This window comes from Zonotrichia albicollis, chromosome 16 (genome assembly GCF_047830755.1).
Source record: "Zonotrichia albicollis isolate bZonAlb1 chromosome 16, bZonAlb1.hap1, whole genome shotgun sequence".
NCBI lineage: Eukaryota > Metazoa > Chordata > Aves > Passeriformes > Passerellidae > Zonotrichia > Zonotrichia albicollis.
The window spans coordinates 1312522-1329793 of NC_133834.1; the positions used below are offsets into that span (position 1 = coordinate 1312522).

Genomic DNA, 17272 nt, shown 5'->3' on the forward strand with positions numbered 1-17272 from the left:
GTTAGAAAAAATACACTGTACCCAACGAACATTGTCTCACGTACAATCAATTTAAACATTTAAATTGATTATAATTTTGCTAAAATATTAACACAAGTACTGTTTGTGCTGCTAAAGTTTCAGTGTTCCCTCTAAGGAAAATATTGCTACAGTTCTACCGTACCCTGTATTAAAATCCTCGGGGCTTTTTTCTTTTCTTTCCCAGCAAAACTGACTCCACAAACCCACAAAGATCCCGGAATCCCTCGAGGCTGAGGCTGCCCTGGGCTGGGTGTTCATGGTCAGGCACCTGTGAGGGGCTGGGCACAGCCAGGACCTGGAGCCAAGGCAAGGAACGCGCCACGGGCAGTGACCTGGGCATGACTGGCTGCTTAATTAGTGCATTTACCTGCTGCTCGTTAATTAGCGCTCTGATGCCAGCAGCAGGACGGCGGTGAGCAGGCCCTGTGGCAGGGAGGGGACAGCACAGGGGTGGCTCTTGCTCCTCTCGAGGTCACAAGGCAGGGGTGGCTCTGGAGGAGCCCCCGGGGATGGAGCTGCCACCCCCGGGCTGGGCATTCAGGTTTCAGCCCTTGTTGGCACAGCCTGGAGCAGCTGCCACGCGGGCAGGGGGAGCTGGCAATGGATGTTTTACACATTCCCTCCTTTGCTTTGCTCTCTGCAGCTGAACCTTCAACCTGAGCCTCCCTCCTGGCTGCTTTTCACTGACTCTCCCCACACCAAACACGGTGTGAGCCCACACTGGATGGATGGACTCCAATGGCCTGTGGAGCCTTCCCAGGTCCCTCACTGAATAATCCCTCATTTCTGGAGGCTGCAGGGTGACACACGTGTCCCCACCTGGGTTCTGCTGCAGCTGGCAGATGGTGGCTGCTCCCAGAATAAAAATACAAGTCCAATATTGCTCCTAATGGCCCTGGATGTGGAGTCTGAGCCCCTCATCTCGGTCCTCACCCAGCCAGGGTGAGGATGTGTCAGCACTGCCAACAAAAATTCCTTAGGAATTTACACATTTCCCAACCCCCCACGAGGAAATGAACCACAAAGTGCCACATTCCCACTGATCACAGGCTATTCCCAGTTAGCAACCAGCTCCTGCTGGTTTCCATTTCTAACAGCCACTTTTTAAATCCTCAACCAGAACCTGCTGAAGCACTCTGATACTGACCCCAACCCCGGCCTGCTGTGCCTCTAAACCACGTTTGGAAACACCTGTTTGGATATTTGCTTTGTACAGCAAGTATATACAAAGGAAACAACACAGACACCACTGATTCCCCGTGGATTTGGCACTTCCCTGGAACCTGGGCTGGGAGCTCCACAGCGGGAGCAGCCAGGGCCAGCTCTACCCACCCTCCATGGATTCTGTGTTAGCTCTGGAAGAACGAGATAAGAATTCCTCAGCTGCTGTTTGCTGAGAGGAAAAGGCATCCTGGGCTTTCCCAGCAGAGCTCGGAGGGGACATTTGGGACATTTCCTCCTCCTCCTCCTCCCCACGCACAGGTGATGCGGTACCAACCTTCCTTCCTCCCGGCTTAGAGGGAACACTGCTCTTAGAAACCCTGGGACAGGTAAGACAAGAACCAATACCACTGTACAGAATTCACTGCACAACGAGCTAATAAAGGGACCCGGCACTGAGCGGCCACGGCGGGGGGACGGGGCTGGGGACAGCGGGGCGGGACAGCGGGGCGGCCCCGCCGCGGCCCCTCAGTACGCTGGCACTTGGTAACCTTTGGGGTTGGCCTCTAAGCTCTCGCTGAACGGCGGGCTCTGGTAGGTCTCGGTGCTCTCCACGCCGCTGCCGCCCGGGTAGCCGGGGTACGAGGCGCTGGGCTCGGCGCCGAACTGCTCGGTGGCGAACAGCGACATGTCCGTGCCCAGGCGGTACCGCTGCAGCGCCCGCAGCGCCAGCACCACCTGCGGCACCGGGACAGAGAGGGATGGAGGGGGACAGAGGGACAGGGAGGGACAGAGGGACAGAGAGGGACAGAGAGGGACAGAGGGACAGAGAGGGATGGAGGGACAAAGGGACAGAGAGGGACAGAGGGACAGGGAGGGATGGAGGGACAGAGAGGGACAGGGAGGGACAGAGGGACAGAGAGGGACAGGGAGGGACAGAGGGACAGAGAGAGACAGAGGGACAGAGAGGGACAGAGGGACAGAGGGACAGGGAGGGACAGAGAGGGATGGAGGGACAGGGAGGGACAGAGGGGGACAGAGGGGGACAGAGGGACAGGGAGGGACAGAGGGACAGAGGGACAGAGGGACAGAGAGGGACAGAGAGAGACAGAGGGACAGAGGGACAGAGAGGGACAAAGAGGGACAGGGAGGGACAGAGGGACAGAGGGACAGAGAGGGATGGAGGGACAGAGAAGGACAGAGAGGGACAGAGGGACAGGGAGGGACAGAGAAGGACAGAGAGGGACAGAGGGACAGGGAGGGACAGAGAGGGACAGAGAGAGACAGAGGGACAGGGAGGAACAGAGGGACAGAGAGGGACAGAGAGGGACAGAGGGACAGAGAGGGACAGAGGGACAGGGAAGGACAGAGGGACAGAGAGGGACAGAGGGACAGCGAGACAGAGAGGGACAGAGGGGGACAGGGAGGGACAGCGGGGTCACACGGGGCAGGGCAGACCCCACTGCACCCCGGAACACCCCAGGACCCCGTGTCCCCCCAGGACCCTACAGCCCTCCAGACCCCACATCCCCCATCACCCCACACCCCTCCAACACCTCACACATTCCCCCATCACCCCACACCCCCCATTCCCTGCAGAGCACCGAGCCCACGCAGCGCCCCACACGCTGCCACCCCACCCTGCTGTACCCGAGAGCCACCCCAGCCCCAAAGCCCACAGGAACACTCCAGAGCCGTTTCTGTGGGGCAGGGGGACCCCCAGAGCTCTGCCCGGGCTGGGGGGCCCTGGCCGTGCACATCTGGCACAGCTGGCCCAAATAAACACATCTGCTGTGGGGAGGGGGAGCTGCCGAGAGCCAGCCCAGGAAAATAGGTCAGTTCTGCCGAGGCTCCTTCACCCCTTTCCAGGTTGCTGGAATTGAGGTTGGGAAATGTGGGCGGCAAAGCCGGGAGGGCCCCGAGCTCCTCTCCTTCCAGGAGGATTCATTAACAATTCAATTAGTTTGTAAATGACGTTCTGAGGAGGCTGAAAATGCCTGCAGAGGCCGGGAATGGCTTCCCAACCATCGGGATGGGACAGGGTGACAGCAGTGTCCCCACGGCCCTCCCGGGTGGGAGCAGATGCTGATGGGATGGGGAGCATCCGTGGCAGAGATGGGGAAGAGCTGGGATTAGAGGAGATTTATTGGGATAATCACAAAGCAGGGAGCAGCTGAACTGGGGAGAACGGAGCGAGGCTTGTGCTGGAAAGCCTGCCCTGGCTTTGCCCCAGTTCTTTGGAGGCAATGTGGAATTAGGGCACATCCCGGGGCTCTGTGCCCAGGGGAAGCTGGGGATAACCCAGAGCCATCCCTGCCTCTGCACACACTGCTCTGGGCTGGGAGCCCCCCGGTGCACACATCTCTGCTGAAATTCATTTTCCTGCTCTGTAGTGACTTCTGTGAGATCCTTTGGTGTTTCCTCATAGCTGACCCTCATCTTTGCCAGACTGCTGTTCAGCCCTTTTCCAAATTGTTTATGGATATTTTGAACATTTGAACATAAGATTCCTGAGGACTTTGGTACCTTTGTTTGTTACAATTTTTCCTGGTAGATGCCAGACATGCTGGGATTTCCCTTTGTCTTTGAGAGGGATCCCAGGTGATTGAACCAGAATTATGGTGTTCATCGTGCATTGAGGTGGCATTGTGATGTTCTCTCTTCTTTATTCTATTTTCCTATGTTCTGCCTTTCAGGTTGCTTTTTGACTGCTGGTGAGCACCTCAGTGATGTTCTCATGGGTCTAGCCATGATAAACACCAAACATCTCTAAGTGTTAGCAGCCAGCCAAGAGCTTGTTGTCGTGTGTATAAAGTTAGGATTGCTCTGTCTGAGGTGCACGTGGGGTCCAGGTGAGCTTCTCACAGCCCTGGCTGGAGTCCCTCTGCCCAGGTGGAGCTGGAAATGGGATCGGGGGGGTTCCTGATCCCCTTCTCCAGGTGGACAGGCTGGTGTGGCCCAGATGGAGCTGTAGATGGGACTGGGGGGGTTCCTAAGCCCCTTCTCCAGGTTGGTGGGGCCCAGGAGGAGCTGGAAATGGGATCAAGGGGGGTTTCTGAGCCCCTTCTCCATGTGGACAGGCTGGTGTGGCCCAGAAGGAGCTGGAAATGGGATCAGGGGGCTTCCTAAGCCCCTTCTCCAGGTTGGTGTGGCCCAGATGGAGCTGGAAATGGGACCAAGGGAGGTTTCTGATCCCCTTCTCCAGGTGGACAGGCTGGTGTGGCCCAGGAGGAGCTGAGAGCTCCCGAATCCTCCAGGCACCCATGGAGCTGCTCAGAGCAGAGATCTGCTCCTGGGACTCCCTGCCTCCACGGAGGCCCTGAAATGAAGGCAGCTCGTGCCTGGCCACACGTTCTCAACAGGAACAAAACCTCCCAGCCCCGGGAGAAAGGGAAGCCTGGGCTTCCCCAGGCAGAGGAGACTGAGCCGAGCTCCCCAGGTTGGAAACCACCAGTCCCACACGTGCAGGCTCCCCAGCACAGCCCCTCTGCGCCCACCAGGGATCACTTCTGCAAAGCCAGCCCGCCCCAGCACCCCGGGCAGGTTTCATTTCTGCCGTGGCCCCCCCAGCCCCTCACCCAGATGATGATGGAGAAGAAGGAGAAGGTGATGGCCGCCCTCGCCGCGTCCGCGCCCTGCGCGAAGCCGCGCGTCAGCGTCGTCCTCTGCCACTGGTTGGCCAGGAAGCAGAAGGCCACAAACCACAGGAAGGCCAGGAAACCTGCGGGGGAACACGTGCTTGGTGGAGATAATCAAAGCTCTACAACTTTTGTGAAAGTTGTAAAGCTGGGATGTTTATTACAGCGCTGGACACGCGTGGGAATCATTCCCCTAAAATGACATGTGTACCTCTGGGAACTTCAGGTCCCTTTTTATCCCCCTCTCAGATACACGTGCATACAATTTCACAGTAGGTTCATACATATTCATTTTTTACGAATTTTGCGTGACATTTGCCGCTAGTTCTTTGTCAGAAAGAATTCCTAGGACAGCACATCCCCCCTGGACGTGTTGGAGAGGGACTTTGCACAAGGGCACTGAATAACAGGACAAGGGAGGGTGGATTTATATTGGATATGGAGGAGAAATTCTGTCCTGTGAGTGTGGGGAGGCTCAGAGCAGCTGGGGCTGCCCCTGGATCCCTGGCAGTGCCCAGGCCAGGCTGGACAGGGCTGGGAGCACCTGGGACAGTGGGAGGTGTCCCTGCCATGGCACTGGGTGGGATGAGATGGATTTTAATGCCCCTCCAAACCCAAACCATTCTGTAATTCCGTGATTCCAGGACATGTGAGAGCTCTGCTCATCCCTGCAGAGAACCCCCCTGGGCCTGTGGGGCTGAGCAGGAACACTCTGGTGATTATTTGATTATTCCTGCCTGGAAGCAAAGCTGGCTGAGCAAGATAGGGCTGCAGCTGCCCTAATTCCATCCCCAGCCACCAGCCCTGCCCAGGGCCAAGCAGCTCAAGGAAAAGCCAGGAGCACACAGGGCCAGCAGCAGGGGTGTGTTCCAGCTCTGCAGCACCTGGACCCTCCCATGGTGCTGCTTTCAGGGTCCCCATCATTGCTGATGTCCCAGGTTCTGGGTGTCAGTGCACACATGGATGTTGGGAGTGCTGAGCTGCCCAGCAGCCCCCAAGGATCATCAGCACATCAGGGTCAGCAGCCAGGCTTTATTCCTCCTTTAAACCTCCCTTTATTCCCATTTATTCCCATTTCTCTTGCCAGTTTTCCCTAAATATGCCATAAAATGCCTGGGAGCAGTGCTCAAGGCTTTAATTCAGAATTTTCCCCTCACTGCAGTTTCAGACACATTCCCTGTCTCCTCCTGCATGGCTGGGCCTGGGAATTCCCAAGCACCAGTTCTGGCCATGGAAGGAATCCTCCCCTCACAGGAAGTGAAGTTTGGTTTCCTTTTCCAAATGACAGAACCTTCACCAAATGCAGCCAAGCCTGTCACCAAACCCACCCAAATCTCTGCGTGAGCATTTTCACTTCCCTTCAGCACAGTGCCTGCTTGCCAGCCCTAAAGGGCACAGATTTACTGGGATTTTCTCCTCAAAGGTCACCCTTTAACCCAGGGATATTTTCTGTTCCTGCTGTTCCAGGGGGCTTCCCCAGCAGCTCCTCCCTGCAATGGGAACCAGCCCCAAACCCCACATTTGTACCTCAGCCAGCTCAGAATCACACGGGGGAAACTTTGGGAGTCAAAAACCCCGAGGTGAAACAAGAGCAGCTCCCAAGGGTTAATAATTCCCACTGTGGGAGCAGCAGGATGGCTCAGGGACAGGGCTGGGACACAGGGCTGGCACAAGGGACATGGGGATGGCATAAAGGACATGGGGATGGCACTGCTTAGGCTCAGGGACAAGACTGGGGACACAAAGCTGGCACAAGGGACATGGGGATGGCACTGGTCATGCTTAGGATCAAGACTGGGGCACAGGGCTGGAATAAGGGACTGGCACTGGGGCTGGCACTGGTTAGGCTTAGGGACAGAGGGCTGGCACAAGGGACATGGGGATGGCATGAAGGACATGGGGATGGCACTGGTGGGGCTCAGGGACAAGATTGGGGACACAGGGCTGGCACAAGGGACATGGGGCTGGCACTGGTTATAGTCAGGGACAAGGCTGGGGACACAGAGCTGGCATGAAGGACATGGAGCTGGCACTGGTTAGGCTCAGAGACAGGGCTGGGGACACAGGGATGGCATAAAGGACATGGGGATGGCACCAGTCAGGCTCAGGGACACAGGGCTGGCACTGAGGCTGGCACTGAGGCTGGCACTGGTTTGTGGAGGGGAAGCTGTTCCTGTGTGAACCCCTGGACCCAGCACAGCTTGTCCTCCCTGGCACTGCTCCCCTGCCCACCGTGTGTCCCCAGTGGCACCCCGGGCTGTCAGGGGTTAAAATGACATCATGCCCAGCCCGGAGCCAGCACGGCTGCGCTGGGAACTGCAGCTGCCACACCAATCCCTCTGCAGCACCGACCTTCCCTCCCCACGCTGGAGCCCCAGCACCTGCAGCAGGGGCACTGCCAGGGCAGGGATGGGTCAGGCATGGCCAGCACAGGGCAGGGGGCAGTGCCAGGGCATGGGGATGGGTCAGGCATGGCCAGCACAGGGCAGGGGGCAGCGCCAGGGCATGGGGATGGGTCAGGCATGGCCAGCACAGGGCAGGGGGCAGTGCCAGGGCATGGGGATGGGGTCAGGCACGGCCAGCACAGGGCAGGGGGCAGTGCCAGGGCAGGGATGGGTCAGGCATGGCCAGCACAGGGCAGGGGGCAGCGCCAGGGCATGGGGATGGGTCAGGCATGGCCAGCACAGGGTAGGGGGCAGTGCCAGGGCATGGGATGGGTCAGGCATCGCCAGCACAGGGCAGGGGGCAGTGCCAGGGCATGGGGATGGGTCAGGCATGGCCAGCACAGGGCAGGGGGCAGTGCCAGGGCATGGGGATGGGTCAGGCACAGCCAGCACAGGGCAGGGGGCAGTGCCAGGGCAGGGATGGGGTCAGGCATGGCCAGCACAGGGTAGGGGGCAGTGCCAGGGCAGGGATGGAGTCAGGCATGGCCAGCACAGGGCAGGGGGCAGTGCCAGGGCATGGGGATGGGGATGGGGTCAGGCATGGCCAGCACCTCCAGAACAGCAGCCAGTACAACCCATTTTGAGCCCCCAGTCCCTCCCAGTATAAACCAGTAACAGCAGCCAGGTGTGGGCGATGCTAGACAGGAATTTAAACCCCTCTGCTCTGAGAGGGCTGAGCTGGCACTGCGGGTGAGGCTGAATGTGCAGCCCCAGGTCCTCTGCGTGCAGCACCCCGGGAAAGGAGGGCCAGGAAGCACCGCGGGAGATAATGATCAATTAAGGAGATAATGATCAATTAAGGAGATAATGAGCATTTAGGGGTCTGCAGACGGAGTGCAAACAGCCGGGATGTGTTACCACCCTAATCACGGCTGGAATCCTGCACACCCTGTCCATGGGAACAGCTGGAGCAGCAGCTGGAGGAGAAGGCTGTAAATGCTGCTTTCAGTGTGGCCCTGAAGCTGTGAGCCACCCAGAGCCACCTCCCAGTCACTGCCCAGATGCATTTCAGGAATCAGTTCTTCCCTGGGAGGGTGGAACAGGCACAGGGTGCCCAGAGCAGCTCTGGCTGCCCCTGGATCCCTGGGAGGATTGGACACTGGAAGGGTTTAACTGGGTTTGGAGCATCCTGGTCTAATAGAAAGTGGAGCTCTAATGTCCCTTCCAATGTCCCTTTAAAGGTGGGCTTTGATGTCCCTCCCAAAAAACCATTCCAGGATCTGAGGATTCCAAGGATTCCAGGATTCCAGGATTCCAGGCTGGTTCTCCCCTTTCTCCTCCCATGGATCCACCCCAGGGACAAAGGGGACAGGAGGCAGGGTCTGGGAGCAGTGCCAGCCCCGTGGCTGGCAGGGAGCAGAGGCTGCCAGGGTGAGAGGAGATTTCTTTCTCAAAACCCTCTAATTTTATAGATCCCAACATCCCCCTTCTGCTGGAATCCAGGATTTCAGGCACCAAACCCCACAGAAGGGGCTGTAAATTTAATCTAGCAAGGGCTGGGTGCTCCAGCACCTTGGAAATGAGCTTTGGAGTGGAAGGGGAAGGGAAAGGGAAGGGGAAGGGGAAGGGGAAGGGAAGGGAAGGGAAGGGAAGGGAAGGGAAGGGAAGGGAAGGGAAGGGAAGGGAAGGGAAGGGAAGGGAAGGGAAGGGAAGGGAAGGGAAGGGAAGGGAAGGGAAGGGAAGGGAAGGGAAGGGAAGGGAAGGGAAGGGAAGGGAAGGGAAGGGAAGGGAAGGGAAGGGAAGGGAAGGGAAGGGAAGGGAAGGGAAGGGAAGGGAAGGGAAGGGAAGGGAAGGGAAGGGAAGGGAAGGGAAGGGAAGGGAGACCCAAGCAGATCAGGTACCTGAGAAGCCCAGGTCCAGCAGCACGGCCCGTTTGCGGTCCTTGACGCTGCTGATCTGCTGGAAGTGCAGGTCCAGCACGAAGAAGAAGATGCAGCCGAAGAAGGCGATGACGCCCACGGCGATGCCGTAGCTGCAGGCACTCTCATTCTCGTTGAAGATGCAGAGCAGCTCGGGGTGCTGGCTGTCCTTGTTCACGTAGCACTCGTTGACGATGGAGCCGAACACCACGATGGAGAAGATCTGCAGGAGCAGGCACAGAGCACAGCTGGCTGCTGTGGCACTGAACCCTGCTCCCCAACAGCAGTGACAATCCCATCCTCACATCCCAGCCCTGACTCCATGGCAACGTGGCATTTGTCAGACACATCCCAAACGTGGCATTTGTCAGACACATCCCGGCTCTGCTCTGGTTGGTGGCTCCAGGCTGCACCTGGGTGTTCCATCCTGGAACCTCCTCCTGCCGCCCAATGCCCTGCTGGGCACAGTGGGGTAAGGACCTGCTTCTCCAGGCACGCTGGGGAGGGAAAGGATACCCACATCCCTGCAGGGACTCTGTGCTGTGCTGCTCTCTGGGCCCCACAAAGCCCCTGGTGTCCCCAGGGACAGGGACAGCTGAGCAGCTGAGCCAGAGAGGGGCTGGAGGGGACAGGGGACATGTGTGGGGAGGTGGCACATCTCCCTCACACTGGGAGCCTCTGATCTCATCCCTGCCAGCACCAGCAGCGCTGCTGCCTCCCTGCTGCTCCCAGGCATGCAGGGCAGAGATAAGAGGCTGTCCCTGCAGAGACAGCATGACCAGCACCAGTGTCACACAGGGGACAGTGTGTGAAGCCCAGCTGGTGGCTCTCACAGTCACCTGTGTCACCTCCTGCAGCTCCCAGGGCAGCCGTGTCACTGAGCAGGGGAAATGGAGCAGAGCCCACAGTGGGCAAACCTCCCCCAAGGTCCAACCACCCTCTAACATAACACAGGGACAGATCTGCTCCTCTTCCTCCTCTGGGAGTTCAACCACAGCCTGGGCCCTGTCCCACAGCCATCCCTGCCCCAGGTCAGCCCTGAGCTCCAGCCATGAGCTCAGGGGTCACCCATGTCACCCTGTGGCACCTCAGGGGTCACCCATGTCACCCTGTGGCACCTGCACCCTGTTCCTCCTGGTGCTGTGCTTGGGGAGCACTTGGTGATTTATTAAAAATATGGCAGCATCATCATCACCATCTTCATCCCCATCAGTATCCTCATCACCATCTTCATCGTCATCATCATCACCATCTCCATCATCACCACCATCTTCACCATCATCATCATCCCCATCAGTATCCTCACCATCATCACCATCATACCATCACCATCATCACCACCATCACCATCCTCATCCCCATCAGTATCCTCATCATCATCACCATCATCCCCATCAGTATCCTTATCACCATCATCATCCCCATCATCATGACCATCATCACCATCATCATCATCATCACCCTCATCATAATCATCACCATCACCACCATCACCAGCATTATCACCACCTTCATTCCCACCATCCTCATCCTCCTATCACCATCATCCTCACCATCCTCATCCTCCCCACCATCCCCACCCTCCCCACCCTCCTCATCCTCACCCAGGAGGGGCTGTGTGTAAGGCACAAACAACAACAAACAGCCCTAATCGTTTTCCCAGGGCTTTGGCAGCAGCTGTAACATCAGCAGTTGTAAAAATCTGCTCATAAATAATGCAGAATTGTTATTTACCATCAGAAATAGCAGCAGCATGGATGGAGTAGGCCCTGGGAAGGAGTAATGTGATTCTGGAAAACATGAATAATTGAGGAGCTCTGATTCCACACCATCACTGCTGGGGCAGGGCAGCAAACCTGAACTCAGCTGCTCGGAGAAGTTCCACTCATTCCCCCCAGGATTATCAGCCTGCTCCAGGCTTGTGGGGACCTGCTGCATCCCAGAGCTCTGTGAGGAGGGGGAGCTCCCATAAATATCCCATAAACACAATTCAGGATGGCCCAGCACAGGTGTGGGGCGCCTGCACCAGCTTTGCACACCTGGGGCTGGCAATGTTGATTTTTATTTTTTTTTAAGGATGTTTTATCACTTAATTTCCAGTAGAAAAGGATTTTGGGAAGCAAAGCATCCTTCCTGCTGCCAGACAAGCCAAGTGGCTCAAACCATGAGACACAAGCACATTTTAATGTACAAAACACAGCACAGGCAGCTTTTCCTTGGGAGGCCAAAGGAGCCACGAATTCCAAGTGCACACATTTGATAGAGGAGCTCAAACCATCAGCACTGCCTGGAATATTCCTGTCAAAACGTGCCTTGCCATGGGTTACCTCTCCCTCACCCCAGGATTGTAATGTTATTTTCTTTAAAAACCCACTGGTGCTGGCGAAATGTTTTAATGAGAATAAATTCGGTGTTGTCTTTCTAAGTTTGGATGAAAAAGTGCTTTTATTTTAGGAAAACGTGGGTGGATGAAATAAATGTGGGCAGGGAAATAAACCCCCTGTGTTTTTTCTGAAGCTCCCACAGAACAAGTGCATTTCCCCATCACCTTCACAAACCACAGCGGCTCAGAGCCCCAAGCAGCTCATCAGAGACAGAAAGAGAAAACACAGGGTCAGATTTTCCACTGTGAGCGAGGTCTGGTGGCCGGAGCAGCATCTCAGAGGATTTGCCTTCACAGGACATTTCATTTTCCAGCTGAACAACCCAACTCCAGCAGCAGCAAATTCTGCTTTTCCTGGCTGAGCCGGTGCAAGTTTAAAAAGTGTGATTCTAAGCAAGAAGAGACAGCTCTGCAGGCCAGGCAGCATTTCCGTGACACAGGGCAGTGGGACAGACATTGGGACAGGACAGTGGGACAGGACAGTGGGACAGGACAGTGAGACACTCTCTCTGCTCAGAGGGTGGGCAGGCCCTGGCACAGGTGCCCAGAGCAGTCAGTGGATCCCTGGCAGTGCCCAGGCCAGGCTGGACAGGGCTGGGAGCACCTGGGACAGTGGAAGTGTCCCTGCCATGGCAGGGGTGGCACTGGATGGGCTTTAAGGCTCCTTCCAGCCCAAACCATTCCAGGATTCTGCTGGATCCATCAGGCAGGAGCCCAGGGTGCCCGGGTGCAGACACCTCTCAGTGTGGATGGAGCTGGAGCTGTGCCTGCCCTCCCTCCAGCCCATTTTGCCATCTGGAAGATGCTGCTGCCCAGCCTGCCTGCCTTTCTCCTGGGGTTGTGCTCTGCAGATCCCCCTTCCCTCCTGAAGCTCCAGCAGCCTGCACCTCAACACACAAACAGTTTTCTCCCTGTTGCTTTCAGCTTTCTGCAGCCCATCCCCTAAAATGTGCTTCAGCAGAGCAGAGGCAGGCAAGGAAAGCAAGCAGCATCAGCACAGGAGAGCAGGAGCTGGGAGCTCCAGTGTGAGCTGTCAGCCATCTTAAGGTGAGCATTTCCCACTGCTCAAGAGCTGCTCTGGCACTTGGGGCCTATAAAAATCACCAGCAGAAGGTGTGGGGTGGCAGGAGACTGCAGAGCCCGGCTTTGGTTACACACACACATCCCTGTCAGCATGGAGGAGATGGAATCCATGAGGAGAAACAGCCCAGAGCTCATCTCCTCTGCCCTGGCTCCTGCTCACGGGTAAGAGAGCCAGGCCAAGCTCTGGAGATCCCTCATCCTCCCAAACCCCTTCTGAGATCCCTCACTGGCCCCCAAACCCCTCGTGCTCAGCTCCCTGCCCATCCCAGAGGGAAGGAGGCATCACCAAATGAAAAAAGGAAAACAATTCAGGTCAAATTAGCAGTGGCCAAATCCTGCTTAGCAGCGAGTGTTTCCCTAATTCCCTGTAAGCCCCGGGCTGTGCACGGGCCTGGCACAGATCCCCTGGCACAGATCAGATCCCCTGGCACAGATCCCCTGGCACGGGGGGCACTCAACCCCTGCTCCCCCTGCAGTTTATCCTCACAGGGGGTTCCAGCACTGATCTGCACCATTTTTGGGGGCTGTATGACCAAAGCTCAGCTTTAGGCCCTGCAGATCTCCCACAGGACCATGGAGATGCCATCAAGAGAATGGGTTCTGGCACAGCAAGAGGGGGCTGATGCTGCCTGTAATGGGTTCAGGGCCACCTCCACCAGGCTAATCAGCTTGGGAGGATGTCTGTTGATGGCCACATGACTGATTTTTCCTGAATTACTTTTTCTGATGTGGTGAGAGATGCTGGCTGAGACACGGCGCTCATTCAAGGCTTCCAATCTCGCCCTGCAATCTGAGCACATGGCACAGCAGCAGGGCTTGAAACCAGAGATGACAGAGCACGACAATTCAGAGCCATTCCAAGCTCAGATGCAGCAAAGATCCCCATAATTCCATTACCAAAATGTTGAGTTTAAGTTCTGCCTTTAATCCACAGCCTGCAGAAAGAGAAAATTAAGGCAGAAATCTGATGACCCTTCTGAAAAGTGGTCAGGACTGGAGTCTGAGGCTGCTCAGATCATGGTAATGGCTCTGAGCATTGCTGGGGCTCCTGGAGTGCCAGGGCAGCTTTGGAGCTCTTCCCTGAGAGCCCTGAGAGCTCGGGAGTCAGTGAAACCCCTGAGGAACCATCCAGAGCCCATTCCCTGCACCTCTGCTGAGCCCCAGGGAGGCTGGGATGGGATAATGGGATCCATGGAATGGGATAATGGGATGGGATAATGGGATAATGGGATGGGTGAGGACGCACTGTTGGTACCCAGCACTGAGCTTCTCCTGCTGCCCTGCACGGAATCACAGGAATCACCAAAAAAGTTTATTGCTGAAAACATTTTCAAAACTGCTTTTAAAAGCCAAAGCTAAGCCTGTGTTAAATGAACAGTTGCCCTGGGGAGCTGAGTGGCCACTTGAAAGGCTGGCTGGCACGGGCAGGGACAGAGACAGGAGCTCGTGGTTCTGCAGGCAGCCCTCGTGAATATCGACTCTGTTTGGCTGTGCAGAAAATGTCTCAAAAGGAAACCACAAGAGCGATCACATCTTCATCTGACAAACTGCATCAGACAGAGAGGGAACAGATGAATGAGGAACTGTTAAATGGTTCTTTCCAGCTTTTGATTTTGCAGCTCGAGGCAGGAGTGGTGTTTTTCCCCCTCAGATACTCAGAACTGCTCTCTCAGGGGGAGGCAGAACCAGGAATCCCCTTTGGGCACCGCTGACATTTGGGGATTTCTGTGCTGGTCACTGTTCACCTGCCAGCCCCTCACATGTCTGCCAGCACAAGGCAGCCTCTGGAGTCCCAGAAAAGAGAACTGGACCTTCCTTTGGTGCTGGGAAGCCCCAGCAGTGGCCATCACCCACACCAGATGGGCTCACCCACCCTGGGCACTGGGGCTGGCCCCAATCCTGGGGGGTTTCTCCATCATCCCCACCCAACGCAGCCCCTCCTGGCAGCCCTTCCTTCCCCAGGAGGAGCTGAGCCCACACCCAGAGCAGGGCTGTGGGATCCAGCTGTGGGATCCAGCTGTGGGATCCAGCTGTGGGATCCAGCTGCTCAGGGTAACCAGGGCACCGAGCTGCATCACCGAGGCACAGGAAGGAAAACCACGTGAGAAATCCCACCCCAAAGCTGCTCTCAGCCCAGCAAACACCCACCGTGGCTGCTCTGTGCAGCTCATCCCCCTGGGAGGGCAGGCAGGCAGCCCTGGCAAGGTTTGGCAATCAGGGATGGCACCTGGGCATCGGCTCCAGCTCCTGCCCTGCCACCAGCGCGGTGCCACCATGTGCCACAGCACTGCCACCCACCCAGGACAGCGGCAGGAAGGCAGCAGGGACCCCAGCAAAGCTTTGGGTGTCTCTTCCACCCAATTTCTCCATGCTGGCACGGGTTTGGGCTGGCACAGGGCACAGCAGCAGCAGGGCAGTGCTGAGAGTGCAGCCCCAGCTCACACTGGGCAGGATCACAGATGCTGAACTTTAACACACGGGGAACTGGGCTGGGACACCAAACTGGGCTCTGAACCCCCAGGCTGGATAAACCATGACCCTGATAAACCCTCCCCCAGCCCACTGCAAAGGGCAAAACCTCCCTTTTTGCTCAGTGGGCTTTGGCCAGCTCTGAATGCTGCAAACACTTCTGGGATGGCAGCATGGCAGCATGCTCATCCCAGTTTGTGCACACTGCTGGCCCTGCACTCGTTTGGAGTTAAGCTGATGAATTTCTGTGATTGTGAGCACTCGTTTGCCACTGAATCCCTGGGAGCACAGAGCCAGGAAAGTGGTGATGGGATTCAGCCCTTCACCCCTGAATGAACCAGTGGGTATATACAGAAATATCTACTAAGCTGGGTTTTATTTTGTACCTACATTCCATACTCTGGTCCTGCTCCCCAGCAGTGTCCAACCCCCTCCATCCAACAAGGACAGGGAGCCCTCTGGATGCAGGGTGACACATTTACTTCAGGATTTTAGGAAGGGCTGAACTCACCAGACTGATTGAACTGCACCCAAACCCTACAGCACTGCCAGCAAGGAGGATTCAGACCAAGTTTTCTGCTAGGAAACAACTTCTACCCTGTGCCTCAACCCTGCCCAAAATGCCCCAAGATCCACAGCAAGATCCACACCCCATCCATGGGTCTGGATGCCCCAGATCCATCCCTGGCCCCATCAATAGAGCTGTGGGCCTCCTCAAGGCCTGGGAAGGACAGCAGCTCCCATCAGGCTCACACTGCAGCGTGTGGTTTGACTCTGAGCATGTGACTGCAGCTGGAATCGCTCATGTGCTGCTGCTGGGGCCTCTCCCAGGGCAGCCCAGGCCGCAGAGCCCCTCGGTGCCAGGGCTGTGCCCGCTGGCAGGAGGGCAGCTGGGGATGGCTGCACCCCCCTCCCAGCACGGCTTGGTGAGCCCCCTGCCTCGCCGACACGGTGACACAGGGCCAGCACAGGTGTGACATGGGCGAGGACGAGCCCCAGGCTCAGCCACAGCCCCCAGCCAAGCGCTGGAGCCAGGTGAGAGCCGGGCAGATGGCAGATCCTTCCCACAGCGGGGATTTTGGGAAGGACCTGGCATTCCTGACCTGCCAAGGCCCTGCACACCTGCAGATCTCAGCAAAAGCCAAGCTGGGGGAGGAAAATCAGGGCTGTCCTTGGCCCTGGGCATCGGGGCACCACGGCCCCAGGAGCACCACAGCCTTCCCTGAGCCCTGCACTGCCCATTCCACCTCCTGCTCACACCGGGAATTCACAGATGGAAACGTCCAACAAACACGACATCCTCTGGGCAGCACGGGGGAGCAGGGCAGGGCTGGCTCCCGGGTTTCTGTCACACACACGCATGCACGGAGCGTGGAAAGCAGGAAAATGTCCTCTGCCTGCGGCTCCGAGCCGCATCCTCCGGTACCGCACGGCAGCGGGGTAGCGGCGCATCCCGGCCCCGTTCCCGGGGAAACTCCCTGCCCGCGGGGCTGGGCAGCGCCCGCCGCACCGGCACCGGCACCGGGAGCGGCACCGGGAGCGCACCGAGCACCGGCAGCGCATCGAGAAGCGGCACCGGCAGCGCCCGCCGCACCGGCACCGTACCGGCACCGGCAGCTTACCGAGCACCGGCAGCGGCACCGGCAGCGCCCGCCGCACCGGCACCGTACCGGCACCGGCAGCTTACCGAGCACCGGCAGCGGCACCGGCACCGGCGCCGCACCAAGCACCGGGAACGATGCACCGGCTGCGATGCACCTGAGCTGCCCATGGCCCCGGCAATGCCCATCGCCCGGGCACTGCCATCACCCAGGCACTGCTTATCCCTGGGCACTGCTCATCACCCGGGCACTGCCCGCCGCACCGGGCGCTGTCCCCGCACCGGGCGCTGTCCCCGCACCGCCGCTGCCCATCCCCGCGCTCCCGCGGCCGTTCGGCCTTACCCAGGTGGTGACCCGGAGCAGGGTCTGCGGCTGCTTGAGGAAATCCACGGGGTCGATGGCCGCCCCCGCCCGGCCCGCTCCGAAGGACGCTCCTTCCATCTTCCCCCGCTCCGCGCCCAGCCGAGCCCCGCCGCGCGCGCCCCGCGCCGGCCGCGCGCCGCCCGCCCCCCCCGCGCCCCTCCCTCGTGGGCTCGTCCGCAGCGCCGCGTGCGGGCGGCGGGAGGAACCACCCGTGGGGTGAGGGGGGGGGACAGGGGGTGGTGGGCACGGG

General features: G+C 58.0%; 1 protein-coding gene across 1 annotated transcript; it reads right to left on the minus strand.

The window, feature by feature from the left end:
* Positions 1–169: 169 nt before the first annotated feature.
* Positions 170–17165, minus strand: SYNGR3 (synaptogyrin 3). Its single transcript, XM_074553055.1, has 4 exons — positions 17002–17165; positions 9106–9346; positions 4761–4903; positions 170–1920 (listed from the first exon to the last, which is right to left on the minus strand). Exons 1-4 carry the CDS (start codon positions 17098–17100, stop codon positions 1711–1713), a joined length of 693 nt encoding a protein of 230 aa, XP_074409156.1. The 5' UTR covers positions 17101–17165; the 3' UTR covers positions 170–1710.
* Positions 17166–17272: the final 107 nt, after the last annotated feature.